General features: G+C 37.0%; 1 protein-coding gene across 2 annotated transcripts in view; it reads right to left on the reverse strand.

Moving 5' to 3' along the window:
* Window positions 1–25,533, reverse strand: part of LOC126253563 (longitudinals lacking protein-like) — a 398,965-nt gene that overhangs the window by 31,405 nt on the left and 342,027 nt on the right. The window contains exon 5 of one of the 2 annotated variants that reach the window (XM_049954976.1): window positions 3,139–3,309. The exons of the other annotated variant lie outside the window; for it this stretch is intronic. Within the exon in view, the coding sequence (XP_049810933.1) occupies window positions 3,139–3,309 (171 nt within the window). The remainder of the gene's footprint in view (window positions 1–3,138; window positions 3,310–25,533) is intronic. 2 annotated transcript variants of the gene reach the window in all.

Genomic DNA, 25,533 nt, shown 5'->3' on the forward strand with positions numbered 1-25,533 from the left:
ATTTCAGTGCAAATGTTCTCTTTATGGATGAGGCTTCATTCCAACGTGATCAAATTGTAAATTTTCACATCAACATGTGTGGGCTGACGAGAATCTGCACGCAATTGTGCAATCACGTCATCAACACAGATTTTATGTGAACATTTGGGCAGGCATTGTTGGTGATGTCTTGATTGGGCCCCATGTTCTTCCACCTACACTCAATGGAGCACGTTATCATGATTTCATACGGGATACTCTACCTGTGCTGCTAGAACATGTGCCTTTACAAGTACGACACAACATGTGGTTCATGCACGATGGAGCTCCTGCACATTTCAGTCAAAGTGTTCATACACTTCTCAACAACAGATTCGGTGACCAATGGATTGGTAGAGGCGGACCAATTCCATGGCCTCCACACTCTCCTGACCTGCAACCCTCTTGACTTTCATTTATGGGGGCATTTGAAAGCTCTTGTCTATGCAACCCCGGTACCAAATGTAGAGACTCTTCGTGCTCGTATTGTGGATGGCTGTGATACAATACGCCATTCTCCAGGGCTGCATCAGCGCTTCAGGGATTCCATGCGACGGAGGGTGGATGCATGTATCCTCGCTAACGGAGGACATTTTGAACATTTCCTGTAACAAAGTGTTTGAAGTAATGCTGGTACATTCTGTTGCTGTGTGTTTCCATTCCATGATTAATGTGATTTGAAGAGAAGTAGTAAAAATGAGCTCTAACATGGAAAGTAAGCGTTTCCGGACACATATCCACATAACATATTTTCTTTCTTTGTGTGTGAGGAATGTTTCCTGAAAGTTTGGCCGTACCTTTTTGTAACACCCTGTATAATTTGGTGCAAAGGTAGGCTATTCAACAAGTTCCCATCTAACATAAAGCAAGAAACTGGGAACCCCCAAAAAACCACACAAAAATTAAAATTATAAATCACTAGCCAATACGGACTACATGCTACATACATTCCAAACAGCCACCATGTCATCTGCCAGCATTGTCATTTGGGTGTGGTGTGGAGGAACATGTGGTCCACACTACCAACTATTGTCAAATTTCCAGATGTTGGAGGAGGTACTTCTCATTCAGCAGCTCCTTCATTGACCTAGTGAGTGCTTGCAGCTCCAGATGCCCCACCAAGAAAAAATCCCTGGTAGTGCTGTGAACCGAATCCAGGGCCTCCAAGTGACAGTCAGAAAAGCTGACTGCCCTGCCATGGAAGTGGATCGAATCATCAGCAACTCTTTCTACAAATTATCTGACTACACTAGATTAAAATAAATGAAAATTCTTGTTAGCTACATGCTACATGCCACATAAAAGCAATTATTCAGAATATCTGCTCAGAAAGAATAGTATGTAAAGCAACTAACCACACATTTCTGCAGTCTTCCTTGAAGGTTTTTGATCTCTTACACTGGCTTGTGGGCTTCACAAATTATCTATTTATATAGTTTCAAAAACTTAATGTTCCTGTTGTGATAAGTAGCAGTATTTTTGTGAATGTAAATGACTAGTATTAGTGTACTGTAACAGGTATACATAACTGCTACTGATTTTCTTTGAAAAATACCAGGGTGTTCTTTTAAATACCAATCTACCAATGAGAGATAAGCAGCAGTTATTTAATATAGCTGAGAAAGCAGAAATATTTTACTAGCTAATTTAGTAAGTTATATTCAGATGGTAAAAGCACGATTAGTATTAAGCTACACACTGACAGTTTCTTGTGAATACAGAGCAAAAACTAAGTTTCTAGGAGTTTTTTCTCTAATATCTACAACTCTGAAGGCTCATGTTCTCTATCCATTATACATAACAAAGTTACTTGATTAATTTGAAATGAAGTCATATTGACTTCTTTAGAAGTTTGGTAACCTATATTTCTGCAATGTAATTAATTAATCATTCATCATTATGATTAGCATAGTACCTATATGCAGTTATGTTTGAAGAGTTCAACAGTCATTTAATAATTGTTATGAAACATTATCAGTCTCTCAAGGAAGTAATCATTACAGATCAGTAATAGTTCTCATTATAATCAGATTCATACATCCTGCATTAATACTTGGTACAAGTAACCAATAGTTACATTATTTCTCATTGTTATTCTCAAAATTCAACTGTATAACTATGTACAATTGTATCCCTATTAAGTTCCTTTTGACAGAACTTGCTAAGGGCTCTTTATTGGAATTAATGTATTAATAGTACTACATTTATTCAGATGAAAAGGAATGAAAAACAATATCCAGTTAACAACAGAAATTTTAAAAACGCAAGGAAATTTAAAAAAAGAGAAATGAGATGGAGAAGAAGAATCTGCTTACCAGTCCTTGAAAAAAGTATCAACTGGAGTATGGCAACAGCCAGATAAATTAAAAATAAATGCTGAAGTCTAGTCTTCAAAACTTTTAAGTAGTTTTTCACCAGGAAAAATGCAGGAAAAAGGGAAAAGAGAGAGCAAGATGCCACATAGGAAAAGGAAGACCATTCAAATAACATGTGGCCATCTCCAGAAAACAAAGTTTAAATCATATAGGAAGGATGGAGCCTACTACAGCATTTGTGTACCTTGTAAAATCCTTCAAGAATTCTCACTATCACATTATGCTTGTAAACAGCTATGTAATTTTTTTTCTATAATTCAATGCTATCAGTTTAAAAATATACAGAAAATTCAGTATGAAAGTTAAAGACTTCTAGTTTTCTTTAAATTGGTTTTAATTTTAAGTGCTATGAGTAGACAGAATAAAAGAAAAGCATCATTTTCCACTTATATGCTTACTTGGAGACAATCACACTTATAAGGAAGGGGAAACTTGAATGAATGTAAAACTTCATTTTTTTCAAACAGTTTAATATTGTTAAATTCATACTCATTTACAATGTCTGTGAAGCAGAGAATAACGTAAATTACACATTTTTTATTTTAATGAAGCTTACTTTGACTTAGTCTCTAATTACTGTACTTTTTATCTTAAAATGTCTGTGCTTTTTAAACATTGAAAAATTCAGGAGAAGCTTGTATGTTTGCCTGAGTATCTGAATGTTTTCTTTTAATATGAGTCAGAAGATTGCCTTTCTGTGTCAAACGATATGGACAGTAGGGACACTGAAACTGTGGCTCCTTACCACATTCATGGCGAAAGTGGCGGGTCATATTTGACTTGTATTTGTACATCTTCCTGCAAGATGGACAATGAAACACTTCTTGATGATTTGACTGATTATCACTGTTCTGAAGAAGCTGCTGAAGAATGTCTCCTGACTCACTGTTGGTTAAAAATGACCAACTGTCTGATTCTGAAAAAGTGAACATGAATAATCTCTTATCATTGTTATTTTGCACTGGCAAATAATCATTATTTTTTTCTTAACATACAATGGAGTTTGCGAAAAACATAATTATACATTTCATTATACAGCAGGAAAAAAGAGCAAGAGTAGAACTATTAATCATAATTTCATCTCCATTCAGAAAGCCCAAAATAACAGAAAATCTGCTTTTCCTTCATAACCATTGTGATCATTAACAACCAAGAAAAAGTCAGTTCACAAATATAGATACGTTATATATCTTTTACAGAATACAACAATCCAATGTGGTGATAAAATGTTATGGATGGGTTATTAGACCAATATAGAATGAAATGGTGAATTGGCATATAAAATAATAAGAAATGTGAGTTTTCAGTTTTATTGTCTTTCCAATACAGATAATGTAAACATTTAAATTCCTTAATGCCTTCATGAAGTTCTTATTAGTGAATCTGTCAATAGTTGCAGTACATATGTTTGTTGACTAGTTTCAAACCATGTGGTTCATTTTCAAGCCTGGCCTACTGAGGCTACAAAATAACAGTACATTGTCATCAGTGAACAGTGAATAGAAAAATGGAATTACAATAAAAAGTTCAAATTAACACAAATTAATTACTTGAATTTAAATGTACCTGCACTGAGAGTGCCTGATCTCAATAATAAATCTAAAAATGGGTATACATACTTCGTAAAATGTTTGCACAATGACTATCACAGTCCACATGTGCCTCTTAGCAACTCAAAATCAAACTGGAGGTCAACATAGCCAACAGCACCAAGAAGCTTTAGACATCAATAATGGCTTGGATCATGTACAAGCACATGACCACAGCCAGTGGGAGCATTGTGTTTTAAAAATGGATGCATCTAAGCATGTTTATTGATCTTGACATCAGTGTAGTAATGAAAATAACAAATGTACAAGTATTACACAAATATTAATTATAATTTGGTGCATAAACATTACGTATCTGAATATAAGAGAAGTGTTTTACGTTTAGGTGCACGGCCATGGCCAGTGGCCACATCAAAGTAAAATAAAGAGCATCACAGTGTCATTATTAACCAGTCTCAAATAATATAAAGTGTCATAAAAATAAATAAATAAAATATCACATTTTTCATCCATTACAAATTTTGCATCGTACATACAGAGAGTTGTCTTCCAAAAGTCTACAACGTAAATAGTTTACATATGTGAACCGTGGACTTTTCCATTGGTGGGGTGGCTTGCATGCCTCAGTGATGCAGATAGCTGTACTGTAGGTGCAACCACAACAGATGAGTATCTCTTGAGATGCCAGAAAAACATAAGGTTCCTGTACAGGGGCAAAGCTTTTTAAGTAGTTGTGGAAGCAACAGTCTGGATGGCTGACTGATCTGGCCTTGTAAAATCAACCAAAAGATCCTTGCTGTGCTGGTACTGTGAATGGCTGAAAGCAAGGGAAAACTACAGCTGTAGTTTTTCCTGAGGGCATGTAGCTCTACTGTATGGTTAAAAGATGAAGGCATCCTCTTGGGTAAAATATTCTGGAGGTAAACTAGTCCCCCATTTGGATCTCCGGGCAGGGACTACTCAGGAGGATGTGATCATCAGGAGAAACAAAACTGATATTCTACAGTTTGGAGCATGGAATGTTACACCCCTTAATCAGGCAGATAGGCCAGAAAATTTAAAAAGGGAAATGGATAGATTCAAATTAGATATAGTAGCAGTTAGTGAAGTTCAGTGGCAGCAGGAACAGGACTTCTGTTCCCATTAATACAATGTTATAAACACAAAATCAAATAGAGGTAACAGTTTAAAAATGGATAAGAAAAATCAGAAAGCTATTATGAACAGCATAGTGAACGTATAGACAAGAAGCCCACACCTACCACAATCGTGCAAGATTATATTCAACTAGCTGCACAGATGACGAAGAGATTAAAGAAATGTATGTGTGATGGGGGACAGGAATTTGATAGTAGGAAAAGGAAGACAAGGAAAATAGTGGATGAATGGGATTGGGGAAAAGGAATGAAAGGGAAGCCACCTGGTACAATTTTGCACAGATCATAATCATCACTAAAACTTGGTTTAAGAATAATGAAAAAAGGCTGTAGAGACACTGGAAAGTTTCAAATTGATTATATATTGGTAAGGCAGAGATTTCGAAACCAAATCTTAAATTGTTAAACACTCCCAGGGACAGACATGGACCCTGACCACAATTTGTTGGTTATGAACTGTAGATTAAAAAGGAAGAAATTGCAAAAATGTACAAAATTAAGAAGATGGGACCTGGATAAGTTGAAAGAACTAGACATTGTTGAGAGTTTCAGATGGAGCATTAGGCAGCAGTTGAATAGAACAGGAGTAAGGAATACAGTAGAAGATTAATGAGCAGCCGTAAGAGACAAAATAGTAAAGGTAGCAGATGATCAAATAGGTAAAAAGTCAAGGTTTCATAGAAATCCTTGGATAATACAGGAGATATTGAACTTAATTGATGAAAGGATAAAACACAAAAATGCAGCAAATGAAGCAGGCAACAGGGCATACAAATATATAAAAAATGAGACTGACAGGAAGTGATCTTACAAATATAATACAATTGTCTTTTTGAGACTGACATGAATGGTCCTTCTCATCCTGTCCAGTAAAGTCTCCTCTGACCCAGGGTTATGAGTCACTTTTCCACACTTTATCCCTTTTTATAAACCTTTTCAGTTATTTTCCCTCACCCTCTTCCTTCCCCTTCAACCATTCTGCCAGAAAAATGAGCCACTTGCTCCAAAACTTGCATATGTAAAACCTTTTTTTACATGTGTGATTTCCTGTAGCGGCTAGTTGAGTAGATTTTTTATCTATCCAATTAAAATTAACTATATGTTTCATTGAGAATCTCTCTATAAATAGCCATCTTCAAGAGTCTGTGGGTTCAGTCCTTTCAATATCTTTCTGATGCTCTCTCATGGGTCAAACAAACCTGCAACAGCCATGGTGCCCTTTTTGTGTACATTAGTCCTATTTTGTGTGGGTCCCACACACTTCAGAAATAATGTAGGATGGGTCCCATGAGTGATTTATAAGCAATCTCCTTGTAGACATATTGCATTTTCATAATATTCTACCAATTAACCAAAGTCTGCTACCTGCTTTACACATGACTAATCTTATGTGATCATTCTGTTTCATATCCCTGTTAGCTGTTACACCCATGTATTTGGAATCATTTATTAATTCCAACTGTGACTCACTGATATTTTAGTGATGGGTTACAAAATTTTTTGAAGTACACAATTCAACATTTCTGAACATTTAGAGCAAGTTGCCAATTTTTGCACAACTTTGAAACTTTATCAAGCTTTGAATGAATATCTGTGCAGCCTCTTTCAGGCAGTTACATAGCTGTAGATAATTGTATCATCTACATAAGTCTGAGGTTGTTATTAACATTGTCACCAAGGTCATTAATATACAACATGAACAACAAGGGTGCCAACACACGTTGTCCCTAGGACACACTTGAAGTTACTTCTACATCTGTTGATAACACTCCATCCAAGATACCTTACTGTGTCGTCCCTACCAAAAAATCCTCAATCAAGTTATAAAAGCCCCACATAATTGATTATTCACTTAAGTGAGGTTCTGAGGGAAATGCTTGCTGGGAATCAAGAAATACTGCAGATAGCCGATTGCCTTAATCCATGGTGCTCTGTATGTTGTGTGTGAAAAGTATGAGTTTATCAATGTGTAAGAAATCTGTGCTGGTTGGCATTGATGTGATGAGTCTGCCTGTGAGCTGAGAATATGTTCTAAGCTTCTGCAACAAATGGATGTCACAGATACTGGACGGTAGTTTTGTGGATCACTTATGCTACCGTTGTTGTAGATGGGTATGGCCTGTACTTTTCTCTAGCTACTGTTTTATTTTTATTTATTTATTTTTTCCTGTTCGGAGAATGTACTATATATTGTAGTTAATAGAGGGGTTAACTCAGTCACATTTTCGATACAGAGTCTGATAGGGATTCCATCGGGCCCTGGGATTATGTTCAGTTTTAACAGTTTCAGGTGTTCCTCAATGCCACTGACACAAATATCTATTTCTCTTATCTTTTTAGTGGTATGAGAATTAAATTGTGGCAATAATCTTGGGTTTTACTTTGTAAAGAAATACAGTTGCTGTGTAGTCTGTGAGTGAATGGACACTAACTTTGGTGCCACTTACAGCCTCTTATACAATCAGAATTTCTTTGGGTTTTGTGGAAGATCTTTCAAAATTTTTGTTATGGTACTCACTAGAGGCTTCATACAGTGTTCTCTTGACAGCCAAACACATTTCTTTCAGCATCACTCTATTATTATTTTTGGGATCAGCTGGTGAACTACACAGCTCATTAAAGCATCAGCATACATTGGTGACGTGTCAAGAGGAAAGCAAAATGCATATCCAGGTTTTTGTCTACTTTTATAGTTTACTCTTTCAGCTATTCTTCCTAGGATGCACAGGATGTATGCATACTGCATGTAGATGCAGGAGGAATGCACTGCAGTTCACAAACAGTTGAATGCACTTCTGGCTATGGTTAGTCACCTTCAGGCTGCTGCCTTGGGGCATTGGAGAATTTGACACTTCACATGGGACACCTCAGGTGTTGCTTGTTTCACCCATGGACTCTGCTGCCAAGTTACCTCCTAGTGTACCCACTCCAGCAGATCAGTCACCTGTTTTCCCCTATTTGCCCTGTGAGTGAACAACTGCCTATTCCATCAGCAGGATCTCAGCAGGCACATGTGAGCAGGGGTTTTCTAGTTATTGGGACCTTCAATTTTAGTTGCATTATGGAGCCTCTTAGGGAGATAGTATTCAGGGCTGGAAAGAAAGCCAGTATGCACTCGGCATGTCTGATGGGACCTCATCTGAGATGTGGAGGGGGTTTTGCCTGTGGCTATCAAGTGTGCAGGGTGCAATCGTCAGCAAGTTGTGGCTCACTTCGACACCAATGATGCCTGACACATGGGTCCTGAGGGCCGTCCTCAGTTAATACACGTGGCTATCAGAAGTTAGGAAGGCTGCTGGCCTCACACATGAGGTGCAATAGAGCCTGAAATTTTGCAGCCCTGTCCTTACAGGTGATTAGAGTCCTTTGGTTTGAAGGAGATGAGATACTGGCAGAAGTAAAGCTGTGAGTACCGGGCGCGAGTCATGCTTCGGTGCTCAGATGGTAGAGCACTTGCCCGCGAAAGGCAAAGGTCCCGAGTTCGAGTCTCGGTCGGGCACACAGTTTTAATCTGCCAGGAAGTTTCATATCAGCGCGCACTCCGCTGCAGAGTGAAAATCTCATTCTGGAAACATCCCCCAGGCTGTGGCTAAGCCATGTCTCCGCTATATCCTTTCTTTCAGGAGTGCTAGTTCTGCAAGGTTCGCAGGAGAGCTTCTGTAAAGTTTGGAAGGTAGGAGACGAGATACTGGCAGAAGTAAAGCTGTGAGTACCGGGCGTGAGTCATGCTTCGGTAGCTCAGATGGTAGAGCACTTGCCCGCGAAAGGCAAAGGTCCCGAGTTCGAGTCTCGGTCGGGCACACAGTTTTAATCTGCCAGGAAGTTTCATATCAGCACGCACTCCGCTGCAGAGTGAAAATCTCATTCTGGACACTATAGATTGACCATTGCACAGACTTATTTATGGACAACATAGTAAAAGGCATCCCTCGTGTAGAGTAACAACTGAAAGAACTGAAAACAAATAAATCAAAGGTCAGGATGGAATCCCAATTCAGTTTTACAAACAATACTATATAGTAATGGCCCTTCATAGCCCATTTATCACAAACCTCCCACCCAGTGTAAAGTTCCAAGCATCTGGAAAAAAACACAGGTGACTCATGTACATAAGAAGAGTAAAAGAACAGGCCCACAAAATTACAGACCAATATCCTTAACACTGATTTGCTACAAAATTCCTGAACATGTTTTGAGTTTGAATACAATAATTTGCTTTTCATGAATCAGCACAGTATTAGGAAGGACTGCTCATGCAAAAACTCAGCTTACCATTGCCTGACAACATGCACTCTGTGAACTATGGATGAAGAGCAACAGGCAGATTCCCTATTTCTAGGTTTTTGAAAAGGATTTGACATGATGTCCCACTGCAAGCTGTTAACAAAGATTTGAGTGTATGGAATAGGTTCCCAGATATGTGAATGGCTTGAAAACTTCTTAAGTAGCAGGACCTAGAATGTTGTCCTTTATGGTAGGTGTTGACCAGAGACAAGGGCTTCATGAGGAATGGCCCAGGGGAGAGTGATAAGAGTGCTATTATTTTCTATATTTATAAAAGAACTGGCAGACAGGGAGGGCAGCAATCTGAGGTTGTCTGTTGATGATGCTGTGGTGCACAGGAAGGTGTCATTGTTGAGTGACTTTAGGAGGATAAAAGATGACTTAGGAAAAATTTCTAATTGGAGCAATGAATGGTATCAAGCTATGTAGAAAAATGTAAGTTAATACGGACGAGCAGGCAAAACAAACCCATAATGTAGGAATACAGCATAAGTAGTATCCTGCTTGACATAATTATGATTTTTAAATATCTGTGCATAGTTGTGCAAAATGATATGAAATGGAATGAGCATGTAAGGATTGTGGTGGGGAAGACAAATGGTTGACTTTTGTTTGTTGGGAGATTTTGGCAAAGTGTGGTTCATCTATGATAGACTTTGCAGATAGAACACTAGTGTGAGCTATTTATGAATACTGTTTGAGTGTTTGGGATCTGCACCGGGTTGGTTAAAGGAAAAAATTAAAAAAAAATCAGAGGCAGGGTGTTGGATTTGTTACTGGAAGGTTCAAGCAAAACGCAAGTATTACAGAGATGCTTCAGGAACTGAAATGGGATTCCCTGGAGACAAGGTGACAATCTTTTCAAGAAAAACTATTGACAAGATTTAGAGAGCTGGCATCTGAAACTGACTGCAGAACAATTCTACTGATGCCAGCATACGTTTCATGTAAGGGCCCTAAAAAAATTGAGCTCGGCTATGTATGCTATCAGAATGATGTCTTCCATTGGAGATTTAACCACTATGAAGTCCGCTTACTATGGGTATTTTCACTCCGCTATGTGTTACGGAATTATCTTCTGGGGAAATTTAGCTTTGGCAAAGAAAATTTTTGTGGCCCAGAAAAGGGCTATTAGAATTATGTGCAGAGTACCGCCTAGGACATCATGCTGTAACCTTTTCAAAAAGCTGCAAATAATGACCACTGTATCCCAGTACATATATTCACTGATGTGTTTTGTAATTAAGAACCCTGCACAATTTCCATCAAATAAGAACTATCACAAATATAATACAAGAGGGAAAGAAAATCCTCATTGTGAACTTAAGAACCTGACAGTTGTTCAGACAGGTGTCAAATGGTCAGGAACAAAAATTTTTAACCATCTCCCTGACCAGATAAAATGTTTAAGAGAAAATGAATCTCTTTTTAAAGCAAATCTAAAGGAATATTTGTTAAATATGTCTGTTTATACATTAGGAGAGTTTTATGATGCAAAAAGGGAAATAGAATTTAGATAGAATTATCCATCTTGTTAACAAAGAAATGTGCTTGCAATTTTTCTCCAAATTAAAACATGAAATTTTGTATTAACACGCAAAGAAATCTGCTGTTATATGTACAATATCTGTTTTTCCTCTAAACTTTGTATTAACTATATGCAGTTATGTAGAACATTTTTTATATATTTAATGAAGACTGTTTTTGTATCTTTTTGTAAGTTTGCTGTTTTTTATGTTTGACTCGTTCCACATCTCATGTGACGTGCTCACAATACGAGATCTACAGAACATGAAATAAATAAATAAATAAATAAAGATAAGATAAGATATGATAATTAGGGCTTACATGGAGGCCTGTAGGTAATTATTTTTCCCTTGTTCTATTTGCAAGTGGAACAGGAAAGGAAATGACTAGCAGTGGCATATGGTATGATGGTTTGCAGAGTGTGTATGCAGATGTTGATAATGAAACTACAAAACTGTTTTAGGCATTGTTCATTTTATTTTAATATCTTACAAGGGTCCACGAAATAAGGGTCATTTTCTGTGATCATTACAGGCTGTTTTTACACATACAGTTGTAAAGTCTTATCTACATACTTCCTAAACAGAAAATGGTCTGTTAATATAACAGTCAGGTGCAAATATGTAAATTGTACATTACTCATGACGACATCAGTTGCATGTAAGTGCTTAAAGATGGATAAATAAATAAATTAAATAAATAAAGCTACTTACTTTTGTGCATGTTTACATCATACAAGACATTAAAGTGTACATAATATTCTATTTTATCTAGAAATGTTGCTGTATCAAAGTATACAATGAGGAGAATGCATAACTTCATTATAAAACTTGTAACTACCACTATAGATTTTTCTTTTTATAGTATTAACTTAAATGAACAGTCATCACAAAGTCAAATATTTGCATATTTTACATGATTAATCATGTGCATTTATTCATATTTTACATGAATTTTAGTACATCTTCATTTGTTTTTGTGAGTATATTTTAAAGGTATCTTGTATACTATATTCCTGTACTAATACATCAGTTTCTGAGACAAAAATATGTATATTTCTAACCAGCAGTATTGGACAAGAGTTATAGTTATTGAACTATCCACATGTGTGCATATGTCACTGGTAGTTTACAGTACAAAAGCCATTTTACAAATTCAAAATTTGAAGAGGTGACAAATCTTGAACTATTGAAGTGTAATTATATGTGCCATATGTCATGGCACTTATGTTTAATTGGTTTTATTTTGTATAGTAATACAACCAACTGTACCTACAAAATATGTTAAAGCTATTAGATTATTTATGTAGAGAATGGAAAATAAAATATCAAAATGAACATGTTAAAAGTGGACATATGTACTGAATTCATTTTGTAATCAGTATGGAAAACAGATACAGAAGATGCTTCAGCTTGCCTCAAACCTAATGTCAAGAATTACTTCACTATTTATAATGTTACTTAGGTCCTATCTTGAAGGATAATTTCCAGGGATGTGGAACAAATCAAGGAACATATTAACAAAGAGAAACATTTGTTAGTAACAAACTGACAGTGAACTGTCAATAAAAAGCAATACCACATTTACACTTAATCATGTTAAAATGAACATAGTAAAAACAGCAGCAAAGATGTAACTTTGAAAAAGAGTATTGCTCCCCCTGTTAAGTTAAGCTGTTGCAGTTAATCTTCTACAGTTAGTACAATATTTATATAATGAAATGAATATTTGTTTACATATGATAGTTGCTGTAAGAATGGAGACTTGCTTCCCAAGAACATTATTATGTGTCATGCAGCTAATAATAAACTTCAGTCATTGAATCTAAATAATTAGACATTTTACAGGTGTTCTAATAAGGTGTACATTTCACTTCTTTTGGTTTTAAAACTCCCCTAATTTATGGCTGATGGTAGCTTGCTGAATGTATTTGTACCACAATATAGAGCACTATCCTCAATATTAGACAAGAGAACAAAGATTGCATGAAAATTAATATTGTGTCCTATATTATGGTTGTCTAATTCACAATTCAGTTTAAATTAATTCTTAATATTAGGACCAAATGATGTAAATTGGTATTTGTATTAGGAAGTTAGTGTTAGATTTCTAAAATGAATGAAGATACCAGTTATCTTGTTCAAACAATATTCTTACTATTCATCTCTTGTGTCTAACTACTTTTTCTTTAACTGCATTGGCTAGTAAGACAATTCTATAAGATGACAGGGAATTAAATTATCCAAAAATAAGCTAGTACTCTTTTCTTCAAATCACAAACTGACTCACCTTCTGAATTAGTTCAAAGAAGTTCCGAAAGAATTGGAGATTTTTTATTAGCTGCAGCACAAAAAAATTTTGCAAATTGTGCTTTATTTAGTTCATAATTTATAGGCCCATTTCCTTCCTTCCAATTTTCTTAACATTTTTTGAGAAGGTGGCATATAAGAGAACTCTGAGAGAGTTTTCTGACAGTAACCTTTTACTACTGTTCAATATGGCTTCTGTAAAGAATTGTCTGAAGAAGAAAGGAAGGAAGATCGTGTTTAACATGCCATCAACATCAAGGTCATTAGAGACAGAGCACGAGCTTGTATTGTGTGAAGGATGGGGAGGGAAATACATCATGCGCTTTCAAAAGAACCATTCTAGCATTTGCTTGGAGTGGTTTAGGGAATCAAGGAAAATCTAAATCTGAATGGCCAGCTGTGGGTTTGAACCATCATCCTCCAAATGTGAGTCCAGGACCACTGTGCCACTCACTTGGTAGGATTGCCTACAGGGAAAGCAACATAGGATCTCATAAACTTGGTTCTTGTAGAACTAAACAATGAAAACCACCCTATGTTAATTTTCTGCAAATATGCCAAATGCTTTAATTAAGTAGATACTAGAACTTTATTTGGAAACTAAAATGTGGGACCACTCTTACATTGGTTAATTCATTTCTGAACAACAGAATAAATAGGATATGACTAACAAACATATTGGACATAGCAAGATAGTTCTAACCCATCTGCAATGTTTTTCATCCCATAGTAAATTTTTTTCCTTTTTCCAGTTTTCTGCTATATTTTCAACATTGTCATATAAATAATATGTGACATATGTGCTGATATTCCAAAAGTGTGATTAAGCTTCCCCCACTTCAATTTATTGTTCAGATATTCCTTTTGGCTAGGTTGATTCCATGAGTAACATTAGTTGGTCTACCAAGCACATTTACTAAAAGTTATCGTTGATTACAGTTAGCACTATAATTTTACATGTTGGAAACTTTGTAAGCTAAATGGCACATTCTACCTAATGACACATACTACTGTAATGTTAACTATTCCAATTTTCATGTAAAATACTTTATTTTGCCCAAAACTAATTAACTTCCAAAATAATTAGATCTGAAGTTACAATCTAGTATCATTTTTCACCACAGATTTTGTCATAATTACTGTTATATTCTGAACTTTGAGCACCCACTTTTGCTGCTTAGATTTTCTGGAAAATGTGACAGATTCCACTGATTACTCAACTTACTAATTAATACTTTCAAGTAATTTACTACATTTTTCAATATGGCAAGAGGATCCACATCACAGAAAAATGATAGCATCCATTTACTTTTATACATTTCTAACCAGAAACGTTTTCTGTAAGTCATAATCCTATTGGAGCTTGCAGTCCCCCCAAAGCAATAAAATCTAACATAGTCAGATTTAAAAGTTTTATGTAGTTTACAAAATAACAGTTTATTCTTACACTAGTTTTTGTAAGGCCACCTTGGCCCCAAAACTGGCGGTCTTAGTCAGCTTCTAGACATAAAATGTATGTCAAAATACATGGAGAACTCCACATCTTGTTTCAGCTTGTATAAGAAATATTATTTTAAAAAGCTGTGTTTGTATGCTGAACTGGAGTATGGGACCTCATCATCATTGCTGAAAAACTGTGCTTCAGCTGCATGGTAATAGATTTATTGAGGTATGCCACACTGACAATTAATTATTGTGAGCTGTAGGCTAGCCTGACATGGTTATTTATTACTTTTTATATCCAACAAACTGGCCATTTTATCAACGAAAACAACTAAAAGTGAATAAATGTGCAAGTTAGTGTAAATAAAATTGTTGAGTCAGTAAGATTTTTGCAGTTCTATTTTATCTACAGACTGTAGATTGCTGCAGGAGAGGCAACGAGAGGAGACAAACTAGATTAGATTAGTGACATCTCAAATACTGCAAGAATAAAACTCAAAACAGGTTTCTGAGTGACCTTCCCTTTCTTTACAAAGTTCCTCAACTTATGCCACTGTCTTCCTTGAGCTAGCATTGGGATACTTTCTTGTACTTTTATTTGTATCATTCATGAGTGCTAAGAATTTTTCCTGTTGAGGATAAGTACTGGGTAGCCAGTATGTAACAAACAGATCCTAGCCAGGATCAAGAGAAACAGTATGAGCAGGGTAGGAAACTTTAAATTGAGCAAAATCTTTTAAATATCCATAGTCTAGACATGTACCATTTTGAACCAATTTGCATAAAGTGACAGTCGAAATGTGAGGAATGTGTAGAAGTTTGTCTGGTAATTAACAAGTCTCATGTGTCTAGTAGCATAGTTGCTGCTGTGGTTATTGTGCTCTATTGCACTTGTTTCCATGAGTTGTACTGCATCACAGTAACCACAAACAGGTACACAAGCAACACGTTGGTCAACATTCATACATGGCTTATGGAAAGAGGGATGCAGTACTGTGGGCGTGAGAATAGGGCATACTGAACATATCCAAAATAGAAGCCTTGTGGACTGTCACTTGAAAGAAATGGAAATGCCTGCACCCAAAAAAGTCCTTCTGAGACAATGCCTATAAATAGTAACACAGCAATATTCACAAACATGATTTTAATCTTTGGCTTGTTCGGAAACTTGCAAAGAAAAATAATTTAAATCCTTACCATGTACAAAAGATCCAAGCTTTGAAAGTAGAAGATTATCCAACATGAACAAATTTTTATGTGTGGATGGGAAGGCAGCACTAGCACCCAAAAACATGAATTTTCCCTAATTCATCCTGTTTATGGGCAAGGCAAACAGTAATTACTTAATGTTCACAACTGTAACCAGTGGGCATATGAAAATATCGATTATATTCAAGAATGTCTTCAGTGAATTATCATTGACAGACTGACTGTGTGAGGGTTTCACTTTGTTGCTCACTTTATTGATAATTACTTTTCTCCTTGTTGATGATGGAGTGTTTCATCATTAGTATTATTTAGTGATTGGTTGGATGAAGTTCATTACATACTTTATTATATTATATCCTTTGTCAAAAAGTATTATTGAATTATACTAATAAAGTCATGCCATGAGAATTGAATAAAACTTTAATTTCCATGAATGCTTCAGTTTTGGATGACATTCACTACTTGAGAATTACTGTTCAATATTTTTCCAATACATGTGAAAAATTCAGCAGGCTGATTGGCTTTCTTTCAAAGATTCCCTTCAACCGAGTGTTTGTGACTGACCAGTTTAACAACTGCCACACAGGTGCACACTCAGAAATAAGCAACAGCAAAATTCTTTGTTGAGTCCAGAGGTGCTTAAACATGTGTTGTTGCTCCTCAAGGGAGTTGTATTTGTCTTATACTGACTGAGATGCAGCAACAGTGACTCACAGCTGGACCTTCCATTCTGCTTCCTTGATTAAATGAACACATTTACTTGCAATCTTTGCAGGTGTAACTGGTCACAGTGTTGGAAGACACTGCTCTTCACACATTCCAAAGGATGTTGTTCCAAAATAATGGTGGTCTGACACATTTTACTCCCGCAGTCATGTAACATTTGAGTAAAGTGTTCAGCTGCAGGTGGGTTGAGCATGGTGGTTTCTGAGAGTGATCCCCAGATCACCTGATTTCAGCTGACACCCATGGAGGGCTGGCTGCAAGAATCTTTGTGGACACAACTACACACATTAAAAAAAGTTTTGCATCACCTTGGTTCCAAGAGTTCCGGAACCATTACAGAAAATTGGAATAGAGACCAACATAAACATCATTGCCGCCCTTTTCATTGCTAACAAAAACCACACATTACATGTTGTACCACCATACAGTGAGATCTTCAGAGGTGGTGGTCCAGATTGCTGTACACACCGGTACCTCTGATACCTAGTAGCATGTCCTCTTGCATTGATGCATGCCTGTATTCATCCTGACATACTACCCACAAGTTCATCAAGGCACTGTTTGTCCTGATTGTCCCACTCTTCAACAGCAATTTGCTGCAGATCCCTCAGGGTGGTTGGTGGGTCATGTCGTCCATAAACATCACTTTTCAATCTAACCCAGGCATGTTCAATAGGGTTCATGTCTGGAGAACATGCTGGCCACTCTAGTTGAGTGATGTCATTATCCTGAAGGAAGTTATTCACAAGATGTGCATGATAGGGGTGTGAATCGTCATCCATAAAAATGAATGCCTCACCAATACGCTGATGATATGGCTGCACTATTGGTCAGAGGATGGCATTCATGTATCATACAGCTGTTACGATGCCTTCCATGACCAACAGTGGTGTACATCAGCCCCGCATAATGCCACCCCAAAACAGCAGGGAACCTCCACCTTGCTTCACTCGTTGGACAGTGTGTCTAAGGCATTCAGCCTGATCAGGTTGCCTCCAAACATGTCTCCAACGATTGTCTGGTTGAAGGCATATGCACGCTCATCAGTGAAGAGAATGTGATGCCAATCCTGAGTGGTCCATTCGGCATGTTGTTGGGCCCATCTGTACCACATTGCATGGTGTCGTGGTTGCAAAGATGGACCTCACCATGGACATCGGGACTGAAGTTGTGCATCATGCGGCCTACTGCGCACAATTTGAGTCATAACATGACATCCTGTGGCTGCACTAAAAGCATTATTCAACATGGTGGCTTTGATGTCAGAGTCCCTCTGAGCCATAATCCATAGGTAGCGGTCATCCACTGCAGTAGTAGCCCTTGGTCAGCCTGAGCGAGGCATGTCATCGACAGTTCCTGTCTCTCTGTATCTCCTCCATGTCCGAACAACATCATTTTGGTTCACTACGAGATGCCTGGACACTGTCCTTGTTGAGAGCACTTGCTGGCACAAAGTAACAGTGGTGGACATGATCGAACCATGGTATTGAATGTCTAGGCATGGCTGAACTACAGACAATATGAGCTGTGTACTTCCTTCCTGGTGGAATGACTGGAATTGATTGGCAGTCGGACACCCTCCATCTAACAGGCGCTGCTCTTGCATGGTTGTTTACAACTTTGGGCAGGTTTAGTGACATCTCTGAACATCAGGGAACCGGGGTGTTGCACAACGTTTTTTGATGTGTGTGTTATTCACAACATGAGGGTAGTTTTTGACAGGGTGCACCAACTGTTTATTTGACTATGCAAATTATTTAGCATTGTCGGAGGTCGGAATTTTTGACATTTGCTGTAAAAAATGTGAAAAAAAGATTTTAAAATTGAATTTCTCTTCTCTTTTACACCATTGTCTTAGTTCAAACTTATTGTTCTACTGTACTTGTTAGAATAAAAATTCATTCATGCCTTTTGTACTTTAGCAAAAATGAAATCATGTAGGCTTTAGATTTCATTACTAATAATACTGTATTATACCTTACAGAACCACATGTGTACTATGTTACTGCATAGTGGCTTATTATCTTAACATTTTAATGATGTTAGGTACTTTTAGCATAGTTGTTTTAATATTTAAGTTTTACTCAGAAGATGACAGAAAATTTCTGTCTAACAGAGACAACCATGCACAGGAATTCAAATTTTGCCTATCTTTGATTGATCACCAGAAATGATTATTGTTGGCTAATTTAATTAGTAAATGTCATCTTTAGCATATCAGGTAATAACTGGGACAAGTTTGTTGCACACACTTCTGCATGCTCATCACTGATTGGCTGTAATTTTACAGCCATAGCTCCATAATGGTGCATTTTCAAAGTCTGATTATTTGAGTTTTTGCTCAGTTCAATAACCTTTACGCTACTCCATCATTATTACCAAGCTGTTTCTCTCCCCCCTATACATATATAATCTTCTGGGTCAATATAGAAATAGTCCAAAAAGGACTTATTATATAGAAGTGTGAAGTAAGAATATAGTTTATTACTGATAACCAGACATATCATTTGGGACCTTTGGATTCTTACACGTATATGTCAGTACACTAACTCCCTAATGGTATTTGTAATTACTAATAACAATAAATTTAGGATGAACTAAGGACTTTTCAGCTCAAATACTAGAAATAAAAATAATTTCCATGTACTCTTGTATCTGTGTCTTATATTTTAGTGCAAGGGTCTTAAACAGGTTTTCACCAAACTTAGTAAAGGAAATTGGAATTCCACACATATGAACAACAAGGTAAAACAGTTCTATCTTAGCCACTCCATGTACACTGAAACACCAAAGAAACTATTATAGGCAAGTGTATTCAAATAAAGAGATATGTAAACAGGCTGAATACAGCACTGCAGTTGGCAATACCTATATCAGACTACAAAATTTGATATCTGGAGCAGATGTTAGATCAGTTATTGCTGCTAAAATGGCAGGTTATCAAGATTTAAGTGAGTTTGAACGTGATGTTATAGTCGGCGCATGTGTGATGGGACACAGCATCTCCGAGATAGTGATGAACTGTGGATTTTCCCTTACAACCATTTCATGAGTGTATTGTGAATATCAGGAATCTAGTAAAACATCAAATATCCAACTTTGCTGTGGCTGGAAAAAGATCCTGCAAGAAAATGATTAACAACAACTGAAGAGAATTGTTCAACATGACAGAAGTGAAACCTTTCTGCAAATTGCTGCAGATTTCAAGGCTGGGCCATTACCAAGTGTCACCATGTGAACCACTCAACAAAACAAAATCAATATGGGCATTTGGGGCTGAAGACCCACTCATGTACACTTGATGACTGCACAACACAAAGCTTTATGCCTCGTCTGGGCCTGTCAACAACAGCATTGGATTGTTGATGACTGGAAACATGTTGCCTGTTTGGACAAGTCTCATTTCAAATTGTATCAAGTGGATGGACTTGTACAGTTATGGGGACAACCTCATGAATCCATGGACCCTGCATGTCAGCACCCTGTTCAAGCTGGTGGAGGCTCTGTAATGGTGTGAGGTGTGTGCAGTTGGAGTGATATAGGACCCTGATACATCTAGATATGGCTCTGACAGGTGACACATACATAGGCATCCTGTCTGATCACCTGCATCCATTCATATCCGTTGTGCATTCAGATGAACTTGTGCAATTCCAGCAGGACAATACAACACTCCACACATCCACAATTGCTACAGAGTGGCTCCAGGAACACTCTTCTGAGTTTAAACACTTCCGCTGCCCAACAGACTCCCCAGACATGAACATTATTGAGCACATCTGGGATGCCTTGCAATGTGCTGTTCAGAAGGGGTCTCCTACCCCTCGTACTATAATGGATTTGTGGACAGCCCTGCAGGATTCATGGTGTCAGCTCTCTACAGCACTACTTCAAACATTAGTTGAGTCCATGCCATGTCAAGTTGTGGCATTTCTGCATGATCACGGGGGCCCTACACAATATTGGGCACTTCAGTGTATAATTTAATCAGGTGTTCAGACTTGGGATGTTAATTCCAGATAACTTTAATGTTCATATTAAATATATTTTAACTTCCCAGTATTTTCTGAAATTGGTAAATGTATATAAATGCTTTGTATGAAATAGTAGATAAAAAAAGCAGCTGACCAATCGCTTAGGAAGAAGTGTATTTTTTACATGAAGTAAAGGCTTTTATACTGATATAGAGGGTCTGTGGAAAAAACTGACATGGGTGAAAGAAGACGAAAAAACAGTCTACAAACAAGTCATTTATGAGATGAACCCAAATTTTTGATTACAGGATGCCTCTGACATCAGTATGAAGTTTAGTACTAGTTAGAATATCTTTATTTAAAATGTAGGCTTTTTGATAAAGTGCCCATCTAATCAGGCTCAACTTTCACCTGTGGGCTGTCTTTGGGAATGTGGTACCTACAAGGAGTAGACAAAATAGGGAAACACAGTGAGAAATGCAAGCTTGATCAAAAATGCAAATGCTAGCCAAGCCTGCAGGTTATGCTACTGGAGTTGACCACGAACGGAACCTGCGCAATATCCTCAATATGTTGCAAATGTTTCTCATGCTCAGGACAGTTTTCTGCATAGTTGTGAGAGCGTTACGTCAGTGCATTCAGATTGTCGTTGGTGCTCATATGGGTGGGTCTTCTGCAAGAAAGGTAGCCAGAGTGTTTGGTGTTTCAAGAGGAAGTGCATCAAAGATCTCTACCACATTCAGGGAAATTGGAAAAACATAATCTACTAAGTCAAAATGAACAGACAAATGTGTGTGTCAAGCGATCATCATGGATGGTCACTGAGGAGGTCTGTGACAAAAAAATCAAGATGATCTGAATTCCAAAACCAGCCACCAGTGATTCAAATTCCCATAGCAGGAAAATGCGGTGCCAAAGCCATAAAACCTGAAGTATGGAGCAATGGAAGAAAGTCATTTGATCAGGTGAGTCTTATTTCACACTGTTTCCAACTTCTATCCAAGTGAAACATTTTGGGTGTTCAGTGATGGTTTGGGCAGCCATATTGTGGTAATCCATGGGTCCCGTGGTTATTCAGCAACTGCATTATTCCCGAGAATTAGGTGACCATTTTGGCTGATCAGATCCATCTCATGGTACAATATCTTTAATCCCAAGATCCATCTCATGGTACAATATCTTTAATCCCACATTCCAAAATATCAGGGCCCTTGTTCACACAGCCTGCATCATCCAGGAATAGTTTTGGGAGCGTGAGCATCAACTGTCACATCTGCCCTGGCCACAACAGTCACCAGACCTCAATATTGTCGAGCCTTTCTGGTCTACTTTGGAGAGATGGGTGTGTTTTACACTGTTACCTGAACATGTCTCAATTTTTCAGGAAGAATGGCATAAGATTCCCTCAAAACCATACAGGACCTGTATTTACCATTTCCAAGATGGCAGGGAGCCAGTTTGAAAGCCAAAGGTTTTCCTGTATCCTCTTAGGATTGTGTTTTTGGTGTTTCCATAGTTTTGTCCATTCCCTGTATAGGACAGGGCACCAACATATTATATTGCTGATATAAGACAACATTTAATGCAGCAATTAGGACCAAGATGGACAAGTCAAGCAGAGCCTTTAGCTTGACCTCCAAGATCCCCTAACCTCAATTTTTCAGTCTAGGATTGTTTCAAAAGTGAAAATGTTGAAGAACTAAAGCAACAAATCGTACCATCTTGTCAGGAATTATGAGACTGTCCAGGGTTATTTGAAAGAATCAGTAACCCACTGCAGAAATGAGTGCAGTATTGCCTACAAAAGTGAGGATGATACATGCAGCATCTCCTTTATCAGATGTAGTGTACAATAAATTGGAACATGTAGTACACTAAAGTAGTATTGCATTTTTTGCTAAGGTAGGTCATTGTTTTAATTTAAACCCAATTAGATGGGGACATAGCTGAACAGTTTACATTTAATACACATTAGTACTGACTAGGGCAGTATTTTGTACTGAAATCAGTAGTGGCTCATAACAACAAATTTGCAATCATCTTGTAAGTGCCTGGTTTGTGGCCAAATGTTTACTGGCACATTTTTACTTGTATTATAATATTCTTTCAGCTTTGCAAATCAAGGATGGAATAAAACAGTATTATGAAAATGACAGATTGCTACCCACTATATGGAGGAGATGCTGAGTCACAGACAGGCACAACAAAAAGACTGCTATACATTTTAGATGTTGACCAAAAGGCCTTCTTCTGAAACAGAAAACAGGCCTTCTTCTAAAACAGAAAATAAACAGAAGACACATTCATACAAGCACATGTGACACACTCATGACCACTGTCTCTGGCCATTGTGGTTGGTTTCTGAAGAAGGCCTCTTGGCTGAAAGCTGTAATGTATAGTAGTTGTTTACTTGTGCCTGCCTGCCATTCAACATCTCCTCTGTATGGTGAGAAGCGATCTACCCTTTTCATAAAACTGATGTTATTCTTTCACTTGTGTCAGTTTTTGCTGTTAATTATGACACACAATACATGTTTTTAAAAAATAATATAGAAGTGGTTTCCATAATTAGTTATGTGAATAGATGAGCTCTTCATGTAAATGGTTTTTAGCATAATTTATGGAAGCAGACTACAATGGCTGCTTCTGTCTTTAATCAAATAATTTGACTTGTTCTGTGAAGGCTCTTCAACACAATAGATAATATGGAACACAATATGTAAGTGAATGATTTAAGAACAATAATTACTATTTTCATCTGATACCAACAGGAAAATTCTGCTTGCTTGAATTTTCATAATAAGAATCTATCTGAAATTAAGAGTTAAACTATTTGTTGTGATCCAGTTGTAGGCCTATTAACAAATAATCTGGGCTGCTTCTGGCATGGTCCAATTTGGGCACTTGATTAGAAGAATAAAATCTTTTGTCAACTGTATACAGCTACCAGAATACTTGGTTCAAGGTAAGTTTGGAGACTGACTTAAATACGGTATTCCATAACAATAATTATCTATAATAGTTTTAAGAAGCAAATCTGTTGTAACTCCAAATGCGTTTCATTTGATCCAGTTGTTTAATTTAAAATCTGATAATGTGGTTTTGAAGAGAAGGCTGATTCATCATGATAAGCATAACTTGTCAAATGGCTTTTGCTATGGTTCTCATAGTTTTCGTTCTCATAAGGGATTCTCTTCAGAGAAAGACATAAATGGTAGTACAAACAAAGTACTAGAAGACATAAATAATAATTTTATGGCATTATACTCTTAATAGGAAACAGAAGCCATACTGACAAGCTACACAACAGGAATATGAGAACAGAAAATTTGATGGGACACAATACTCCACATCAGGACCTCAATTATTCATACTATACATCAATGACGTTCCCATGACTATGAAGTGTTATTGAAAACTATAGTCTGTGATGATGACAATAGAATATGGTAATAATAAAAAGCCCAAACTTGAACATACCTGACACAGATGGCAGGACAACAGGATTTCATTTGGTTCACAGCAAAACGTGGAGTGTTACGCTGATAAACTAAAAAGATGTTCAGCAGCAAGTATATTGCATTTGGAAACATATCTCACAGTGCTGACACAAAGAAAAATATGCCATATTCTTTTGCATGCTATCACTTTCCTTTGTCTTATAGAATTATCATCTAAAAGTACATTAAATAAAGTACATATTCAGCATAATAGACAGAAGGAGAATTTGTAAAGTAACTAACATCTTGAACAAGCCTTTTTTAAGCTCTCAGAATTCTTACACTAATTTCCTAGGACTTTTGTTGCTTGGTGGTATTTATTTGTAATAATAAACATCAGTTTCAGATGACCCATGATCTCACCAGGTACAATATAGACACAAAAGTAATTTTTCATGTATATTTTATCTCCTTAACTGGGGGCTGGAGTGGTGTCGAGCATTCTTGTGTTTAGCGTCAATAAACTCTCATCAGATACAAAGAAAGAAATTACAAAACCAAATGAACTGGCAAGAAATTTAAAAACATTTCTTATTTGGCAATCCTTTAAATTATCTATCTAGATTCAAGGACTGAATATTCTTTTTACTTGCACAACAAACTGCAATGTTCATTTTAAACAGGCATCTATTGTTACATCATATAGGTAACTGTAGTTCTTTGATAAAGATAAGCATGTCCTTGAAAATATTAAGCCAGCAGAAAGAAAGAAATTGCAGCTATTTAATTAAGGGAACAGCAGACTGTTTTATAGAAACAGCTTTCTTACTTATTTTACTTTTTCAAATTTAGCTTCAGTGAGTACAAAAAATTGACAGGAGTTTAACAGTGTGTATTATTACAGAAAATATTTAATGAGCTTTTATGGGCATGTTAAATGTAATCCTGTTTTTGTTACCATGCATTTATTATATATACATTGTACTTAAGTTTGATTTAATGTAACATAGTAAATGCAGCTAGAGCACATATGTAACATATGTCTTAGTGTGTCTTCCTATAAAACCGTATGCTGCACCCCATACTCAGCTGAAAATTATCAGCTTGAGTCCATGGGAAAAGAATAAATGGATAAATTAAATTGAAGAAAGGCACAATAAAAACACTGTTGGAAAGTAAGCTTTTGGCCAACAAGGCCTTTGTCAAAAGTAGACAACATACAGACATGTACACACTCATGCAAACACAACTAACACACATACTATCACAGTCTCTGGCAGCTAGAGCCAGACTGCAAGCAGCAGGGCATTACGGGAGAGGCATCTGGATGGCAGTAAGGAGGAGGCTGGGGCGGGGAGGAGAAGGGACAGCGGGAGAGGGGACAGGGATGGTAAAATGCTGCTGGGAGAATGCAGGAACAAGGTGGAGAGTGGGGCAGCTAGGAGCAGTTGGGAGGTGGGGGAGAGGGGGGATAATGTGAAAGGAGAGAAGTAAAAAAAACTGGGTGTGTTGGTGGAACAG

Source organism: Schistocerca nitens, chromosome 4 (assembly GCF_023898315.1).
Source record: "Schistocerca nitens isolate TAMUIC-IGC-003100 chromosome 4, iqSchNite1.1, whole genome shotgun sequence".
Lineage (NCBI taxonomy): Eukaryota > Metazoa > Arthropoda > Insecta > Orthoptera > Acrididae > Schistocerca > Schistocerca nitens.